The 8,623-nt window shown below is 41.8% G+C and overlaps 2 protein-coding genes across 12 annotated transcripts in view; one reads left to right on the forward strand and one right to left on the reverse strand.

The window, feature by feature from the left end:
* NRDC (nardilysin convertase) overlaps window positions 1-370 on the forward strand; it is a 92,400-nt gene extending 92,030 nt beyond the window's left edge. Inside the window, exon 33 of the mRNA XM_007459618.1 lies at window positions 1-370. This exon is cut by the window's left edge and continues 360 nt beyond it. The gene's annotated coding sequence lies outside the window, so the exon portion shown is untranslated.
* Window positions 371-590: 220 nt separating this feature from the next.
* Window positions 591-8,623, reverse strand: part of OSBPL9 (oxysterol binding protein like 9) — a 172,048-nt gene continuing 164,015 nt past the window's right edge. For 4 of the 11 annotated variants that reach the window (XM_007459623.1, XM_007459627.1, XM_007459630.1 and 1 more), the window contains 9 exons: window positions 8,278-8,283; window positions 7,886-7,967; window positions 7,050-7,160; window positions 6,745-6,808; window positions 6,475-6,615; window positions 4,526-4,604; window positions 3,621-3,712; window positions 1,514-1,649; window positions 932-1,287 (listed from right to left, as the gene is read on the reverse strand). In XM_007459623.1, coding sequence (XP_007459685.1) covers window positions 1,213-1,287; window positions 1,514-1,649; window positions 3,621-3,712; window positions 4,526-4,604; window positions 6,475-6,615; window positions 6,745-6,808; window positions 7,050-7,160; window positions 7,886-7,967; window positions 8,278-8,283 — 786 coding nt within the window. In that variant the 3' untranslated portion in view covers window positions 932-1,212. Of the gene's footprint in view, window positions 1,288-1,513; window positions 1,650-3,620; window positions 3,713-4,525; window positions 4,605-6,474; window positions 6,616-6,744; window positions 6,809-7,049; window positions 7,161-7,885; window positions 7,971-8,277; window positions 8,284-8,623 lie in introns of all 11 variants that reach the window. The other 7 variants (XM_007459624.1, XM_007459628.1, XM_007459625.1 and 4 more) reach the window with 3 other exon arrangements.

Genomic DNA, 8,623 nt, shown 5'->3' on the forward strand with positions numbered 1-8,623 from the left:
ACCAAGAGTTACTATAGCAGCTGCAGAGAGAAATTAGCAGGTGGGCCAATGTAACCAAAAAGCTTGCAGGAGCCGTCTGAGACGCCCTGGCCTGTCCTGGTCCTCTCAGATTGAGAATCCAGTTCTGTATGACAGGCTTCAGAGGCCCTATGTAACTGATTTCTTCTTAGTACCTAAATGCGAGGTGCTAATACTAATACCTGTGTTGTTGTTTTTAATGTATTTAAAAATAAAGGTAATTCTGTATTGCCCTTCAGAATGAGCCATTTGCTGCTGTGGCATTCCTTTTATTATATTTTGTTTCGGTGTGGGGTGGGGATCTAAAAATAAACATTCTTCCCATATTCTCTAAGGCAATAAAATATTTTTGGATAAAATGTCGGTAGCCCTATGTGTACTACTTGAGAGTTCAATTAAAACTTGCGCAATAGCATGGTGGGGGCTAAAGACAGAACTCAGAGCCTAAGGAAAGAAAAGGATGGACCCCTTCATTACTTCAAGAGTCCCTGTAAAAAGCTAGCTCCTGTAGTCAAGGCTGCCAAATAACTGGGTTCAAGTTTAATCATAAAAATAATAAAAGAAACACACTAAAAAAAAAGGTTGGAAAAATTACTTTATGAAGCCTTAAGAAGCACTGAGTATAATTAAACTGTAGTCCAGAGTTGGATACAATTTAATAATAGTTCAATTCCAAAATAAAAGTTATTGTAGGTGAGACCATGAAATTTCCTAACACGTGGTTTTAATACATTGTGCTAAATTTTCTAAACCAACTCAGAGGAACCAATATTTACAGTACATGGCGTATTTATGAAAAACCTGGCATCACGTGTGTGTGTGTGTGTGTGTGTGTGTGTGTAGAACCCAAGATTATATGAGCTAGGAAACAGATGTTGTATATCTCAACAGCAATACTAGAGTGCAGAGTTTGAGACTGGGATTTATAACGTGGGATTTGGAAAAGGAGCAGACATCTTGTTTTCAAAACCTGAAGTTTTTTCTCAAGACTGAAGTCAACACTGTAACTGCCACAGAACAGGAAAAAGGGGAGCTTTTCTCGCTTTAATTGTTCATCTGCATCAGAAAGTCCAGTATCCCTGAGATAGGAACCACTGCAATAAGAAGGGAGTGAATAGGTTCTCCCAAAGGAAGACTGTTACTTCATTGTGCCTCCTGCCTGGGTCACCAGAAGCAAACCTTGCATTTCCCAACCTAATGCTTGGCAGCACCGAGACGTTTCAGCAATGGTTCATCATAAACCCAGCATTCTCCATCTTCGTGAAATAACTAAAATAAAAGGGGAGAATTCAGTTACACACTTGCTCTGTACTTCTATAATATCATACCTTTAATTATTTTATGTGCTCCCCCTCCCCCCAACACTGAAATGAGTGTTCATCTCGTTCATCACCATGCTTACTCGGTACTTCAGTATTCACTGAAATGAACAAATGAGTTACAGCTCAGAGAACAGCAGTAGGGAGACTGAGGCAGGCTTCCAAAGCAAGCTTACCCTTGTCTCCCACTGAATTTCCTTTTCCTTCCTTTCTCGGGCTTCTGCTCTTTGTCTTTCTTCAAGTCTATGCTTGGCTTCAGTTGCTGCATCAATGTCTCTGACTTTTAAGTTGAAAGTGACATCCTTCCAAAGGCTAAAGAAAAGAAGTGAAGGTGCTAATAAGTACTTGATGGACAGAGGAGTTAGCAGTCTTCAGAATGAAAGGCTAGATCCATCTAGAATATAATATAACTACAGTACAAGTCAAATGGCTTTAAATGCTGTAGTTCACAGACTATAAATCTTCGGCTGACACCAGGGCACTGGAGTAAAGAACAGAGAAGTGGTCTCAGAAGATTCCACTGCTAGTTGTCAAAGGAGGACATACAGGATGGGCAGAAAGCTGGATATATGGTTAGGACAACAGAGGAGAAAAAACAGCTGAGACTGGGATTCCACTTCTGGCTGTACCTCTAACTAGTGATGCAACCTTGGGGCTGTCAGTTCACCTCTCTAGGGCTTCAGTGTCCCTTAGTATAAACCAAAAGGGGTATATAGTAAGATCAGATCAGAGGACCTGAGAAATTCTATTTCATGAAGACTCCCCTGGAATTAATAACGAAATCTGGGAGAAGCAGTTTGAATACAGAGAATAAGGGTCAAGAGATGCACTGCAGAGGCTTAAGGCGGGGTAAAAGGTTTGGCTTCCTCTCAAGGCCTGGAAAATGATAACTAGACAAGTCTGGCCCAAACAACACTTTAAAGTGGACTCCTAGGAACTAGAAAAGTAGACATCCTAAGATTCCCCTTGTGTGAGTAGCAGAGCATAAATGTCTATAGATCTCCACTTATAACTATGAGCAGGCAGTCCAGGCAAGCAGACTGTTAACAAGTTAAAGACACAGGCAGGGTTATAGTTTGTAAGGTCTTCTTCACTTAAGAAATCCCCTAATATGCTAAACAAAGAACTTTAGTGCATGATTCCTCATACAGTGCACTAAAAGATCCTGATTTTATTGTACAAATGGAAGGGGGAAAAATTATGACAATTGAGACTACTAGAAAATTGAATACCAATTAGATGTTTGATGATATTAAGGAATAACTAACTGATTTTTTAAAAAGTACAATGATGATATTGTGGCTGGTGTTTTTTGTGTGTTTTTTTGAAAAAGTCACTTTACAGATACATACTAAAATACTCAGAAATGGAATTTTTTTTTTAAGTTTCTTGCAAACAAAAAAGACCCTAGGGAGTGTGGGTGGAGACACAAGAGGAAGGGGATATGGGGATATAGGTACATGTATAGCTGATTGACTTTGTTATACAGCAGCAACTAACACAACAATGTAAAGCAATTATACTCCAATAAAGGTGTTAAAAAAAATGGTTCTCATGAACCTAGGGGCAGGGCAGGAATAAAGGCGCAGACATAGAGAATGGACTTGAGGGCACAGGGAGGGGGAAGGGTAAGCTGGGACGAAGTGAGAGAGTGGCATGGACATATATACACTACCAAATGTAAAACAGATAGCTAGTGGGAAGCAGCTGCATAGCACAGGGAGATTAGCTCGGTGCTTTGTGACCACCTAGAGGGGTGGGATAGGGAGGGTGGGAGGAAGACACAAAAGGGAGGGGACATGGGGATACATGTGTATGTATAGCTGATTCACTTTGTTATATAGCACCAACTAACACAACAATGTAAAGCAATTATACTCCAATAATGATGTTTGAAAAAAAGAGACCCTAAAGATGTCTTGATATATATATGATCTCAGTTGGGACCTCACTACCATCTCTTACAAGCCATAAAGATGGTGATAAGTCAACATACACTCTATACTTATTATATGCCAAGCATCATACATAGGCGCCATGTTTTTTCATTTAGTTCTCACAACAATGCTGAGGTAGTTCCCATTTCAGGAAAGAAGGCAGAGAGGGTAGCTTATAGTCTTGGTTACAATGCAAGTGGTGGAGCTCCATATGAACCCAGGCATTCAAACTCAGTCTGTGCTCTGTTACACCCTGCTATACAGTCTCTACAACCCAGCCCTGCGCCTATGCCTGGCCAATAGCAAGAGCACTGCTGCAATAGCTCTAGTTATGTCACCTCCTTACCAGCGGGATTCGTACTCATTCTGATCTTCCAACTTCCTCACTTTCTTCTTGATTATAGGCAACTTCTTGGTATCTATAAAAACTACATTTTCCTAGAAAACAGAAGAGGTAGATAGATGTTTTATTGTTCACACTGTTCTAGAAGGAAAAGTCAACTCTTCCCATTAACAGATTTAATCATGAAATCCCACATGTTAGTGATGTAGACAATGAGTTCCATATGCAATCTTCAGCCTAAATTATAATTGTTTGTTTTAAGTCTTAAGGCTCAATTCAACAGACAGTTTCAATGTGGCTATGTGCTACATGCTTGGGATGTAATCTCTTGGAGAGCTAGACAACTAATCCTAACGTTAAGTACTCTGAAGTGCTTTTTAAATTTCAAATTCTCTGAGTCCAAAATCCAATTCATTGGCTCCTCCTGTTAACAATGCCATACCACCTCCCTCCTACCTTAATTAGGTAGTTTGCAAGTTCCTTGAGGGCAAGGACTATCTTACTCATTTCTGTATCCCTGGTGCCAGGCAGTTAATACATTTCTTAGACAAAATCAAACTGTGTATATACAAACACACATGAGTTAATAATTTAGCACCTCATTTTATTTATAAACACACACACCATACATTCTAATGATATATAGCTAACATTTACTGGGTGCTTACTATGGTGTCAAGCATTTTTTTTTTTTCATATATTATTGAGTATTTTAAGGGGAGAGAGGAAAGTAAAAATCATTCTACTACCTGTACTGCTAGGTAAGAGGTGGGAGAAGGAAAAGCCTTGCCCTGAAGAGCTGGCATTAGAGCTCATCCTGGTTAAGTTTCCAGATGAAGGAAGCCAGAGTAAGGGATGGGCTACGATTCAATGAAGCCTGAAACAAATGGCAAAACACAGGTTCTTACCCCTGTTGAGTATTTTGCATACATTACACCATTCCATTCCCCTTCAATTGAGCAGAAAGACTTCTTGTCATTTGGAGAACTAGATTAAAAAACAAAAACAAAAAAACCACAAACATTTGTGTTAGTCTCAAATTGAAATTTCTCTACCAAAGAATCTCGGTAGTGTGGCCTACCTACACAGAGCAGAACACAGAAGAGCAACTGTGAAGTCTTTGGTGAAGGCAGCTTAATAAAACTGGATTTCTCAGAGCCAACTATAAGAATGAGGGCCCTAAAGAAGATGCTAATGGACTCAAGATCCCAGAAACTGTGGGTATGAGATGTGCTAGGTGCTGGGACCACGGCAAACTAGGGACAGTCCCTGCCCTCGAGCTGTTCACAGTCTAGTGGGGAGACACTGCCATTGAGATTCTGGGTGGCAAGCGCTGTGGTGAGTTCAGGTGAGCACTGGAGACGAAGGGCAACACTGCTAGGATGAGGGTCAGAGAAGGCTTCACTTAAGGATACAATGCTGGAGACTAGGCTTTCATCTTCAGGATGAAAGGGACCTCTGGGTCAAAAGATTTTACCTCTTTTCCTAAGCAAGGATCCCTTCCTCAGAAGCCCCAACAGGTTTTACTTGGACATGACAGTGATGTGTATGGTAGGTATGGAACTTAGAAGATAAGCATTACAACAAAGGACAGATTAGGAAGGGCAAGGCATGGACATAGAAGGAGGCTAGGAGGTCAGAAAGAGAAAAATACACAGGGTAGAGGGATGAAGTTGCTATCAGTAGGCTGAAACTTGCTTCCTCTATGACTTGGTGCTTTGTGTGAAGGACAAAGGGAAAGAAAAATGGTAGGATTCCAAGTTTAGAAGGTTATTGTGCAGTGGTTCTCAAAGTATGGTCTGGGGACCCCTGGGGCTTCCCAAGACCCTCTTAGGTCAAAACTATTTTCATAATATTTAGACATTACCCTAATTTGAAAAGCCCACCAAGCATTCTTTCAGAAGGCAGTCTTTCTATTATAAGTCGCTGTGACTGGCCAAAAAATCTGCCAGCAGTTCCTGTTGGTGCTGGTTGGTTGCCTCTAAGGAATTCTGAGAAGCAGGCCCACCCAGGTCTTTGTTCTGGACATCCTATTTCCCCCACCTGCCTATTTTAGTGGAGAAGCCGCATTATCGTGGTGACTTGTGCTATTCCCTAACCTCTGCCCATATTTTCTGACTGCAGTAATATTTTGGATTTTACAGGGATCCTTAGTAAACATCTTGTGTTCGTGGTCCCGTCCCGCCCTGCTCAAGATTTTTTTGGATGCTGATTCTGTCATCCAAATTAAATTATCTCCCTAAAAAACTGGTTAACCAATCCTGTGTCTTCCATCTGCAACACTGTTCCCAATAAGGCCTTTGAGGTCAGAGAAAGTCCTGCAGATTTTCCTCTTCTAGGCAGGCTCTAAACCACCCAACTGACTGTTTACCCAGACAGCATAGCTGTCTTCATCTGATCCTAGAGCATCAAACAGAACCAAGCAAAGATGTGATGGTTACTGTTTTTCCCCAGCAAAGGCACAGAAAAAAGGACTATGAGGGCTTTGAGACACTTCGGTGGGAGTCACAGGGTCTCCTGTATGGGCTAGCTCATGGTCCAATCCAGCAATAATGAGTCAGGCACCCATAATCTGGGTTAGTTAGGAGATCCAGGAAGACTCCTTCAGTTCCCCATTTGCAAGTCAGGTTGCTAGGAAGGAAATCCCACCAATGACCTCAGGTTGTTCTGAACCCATATTTTAGGTCTCCTTCTGAGATGGGATTTTAGGAAGAGACATGACACACAAGATGTGAAGTAAGTTTACAAAGACAGAACCATTAAAATGGTCCATTCCTGATGGAAGTTATAGTTCAAGACAAAAGGAAAAGTATTTCAGAGAAGCAGAAGCACCGAAGCAGAAAAACAAAATACGTACAAAATCTCAGCAGTAACTCTGTGTTTCTTGCCCCCATAGAAAGGTTTAGTGTGGAAGACGATATTGGCACTATAGCCAGTCTTGGAACAATTAATATTGCATTCTCCGCCTAGTTCCACCCAGGGCACTGTGAGGATAGACCTGCAAAATCAAAAGTTTCAGGTAAGGCTGACAGTTCAGAGGAAAGAAAGGAGGGGCACAGCTTAAGGAACAAAGGAACAGCAGGGTCTGCTGCTTGCTAATCAGAGGAATGCACACAGCTCTACTTGCCTTCCATAACCATTGGGGAATGTGAGAATGTAATGTTCATCATGGTCTAGACACGAGACACAGCCTGTGGAGACAAGAGATGGAATTTCAGCTAAGTAGTTGACGGAATCTCCATTCAGTTTAGGGAAAATCAATCTTGCATCCCACCCCTGCTCTCACCCCCAATACACACGCTTCCCTGCAAACAATGACATCCAAACTGGCTTTCTGGGGCCATTTACTCTTACTAGATAGATGTCCAGCACATATTAGAATGACATAAAATTCTATGAACACTGTAGCCCACCAAAAGCCCCCAGACTTACCCTGTCCTATGTTGTGCACCCCAATTGACATCCCAAGGAATTTTGATTTGGTCCAGATATGAGCATTGAATTGTATCTTCTTGTTAAAGCACTCAGCATAAAAGGCTGAAACTGAATAGAAATTGTTTTCAATTAGTGCACTACATAGCCATAGTCCCCTCTCCAACTCCATTAACCCAGAGAAAAAACTGGCTGCATGGGGAAAATCCTTTACCCCTTAAAGAACAGCCTTGAATGTAGTCAGAAATTACCCACCTGCCTTTTATACCCTGTTTCCCCTAGTGCAAGCAACCGTTCAGGACCATGTGGGCAGGAACTTCCCTGAACTATGAGGCTATGACCAATCCCAGAGGCTTAAAAACAAAGAGTCTGTCTGTTCTTCTGGTCAGCAAGCATGTTCCTGCCCCAGCCCCAACCTGGGCCCATACAGTATTACCAGTCTTAATGCTGCATCCAGCAAATAACACGGGAGGACACACGTTCTTTCCACTATGCCAGGAATATACTGTGCAGAAACTACGTCTTTTTTATATAAACTGTCTTCAGAGTTGCTGGGATTGCTAGAGCACAGCTCATGCTGTGAAAGATGACTTCAGAAGCACTAAAAGGTGGCTTCTCAAACCCCTTCTTTTTATATATCATTAAGCAGTGAAGCCTAATAGAGTCTTTGGAACTTATATCAGGAACAGATATGAGGAACCAATCCTCACAGGATTGGGAAGATACAGGTGGCCATAAAACTGACCGTACAGCGACCTCAGTTATGGAGCTCTTTATGACCCTCTTTAGACAGAACAGTTTGAAAGTGGCTACTGCCGAGGAGCTCTGTAACTTACTGGGTGGATGATGGGAAACCTGCTCAGCCACGAATGTTACACTATTCTTGGAAACCCAGGGAACTGGTCCTTCTGAAACTAGCTCCTGCAAGTAAACATAACATCATTTTCTTTTGATGTGGAAACAAATGACAGCGCAGAGAATCTAATAACTGCAGTTTCTGCCTCCCAAGGTGGTTAACTGCTCCCTCCTCCACACACCCAAAACATCTCATATATACTTTTCTTGCAGCACTTATTCTACTGGAATTACTGCTTTGTGTCAGTCTCCCTAAGTCTCTCTGACTAAGACATTATTGAAGGCAAGGACCACATGCCTAACTCAGGGCCAGGCCTGGCACAGAATAGGGACTTATCAATGTCTGCAATATGAACAAGAACAGACACATTGCTTCTGTCTTCAGGAAAGGACTACATGTAATGTGTCATTCGGAAAGGGAAAAATACAGAGAGTTATTTTTAAGGAGAGATTATTATGTGAAAGTCAGTGTGGGCCAGGGGCTTATTTTTTTCACCCCTAGAGGCCTTTTAGCATTTATTTGGGTCTTCCATGTTGGTGTTTCCCTCAAATCAACCCCCAAATGTTGGAGCCCTGTGGCTCAAGTCTCAGTTAACTATTCTTCTCTAGATGTCTTCCTAGATGATTCCATCTAATCCCAGGGATTTAAGTGCCTTCTAAATACACTAAAACCTCTGAAAGCCCCGTCTCCATCCTAGACCTCTCTTTCCCTTGAACTC

The sequence above is a fragment of the Lipotes vexillifer genome, unplaced genomic scaffold, assembly GCF_000442215.2.
Source record: "Lipotes vexillifer unplaced genomic scaffold, Lipotes_vexillifer_v1.1 scaffold525, whole genome shotgun sequence".
NCBI lineage: Eukaryota > Metazoa > Chordata > Mammalia > Artiodactyla > Lipotidae > Lipotes > Lipotes vexillifer.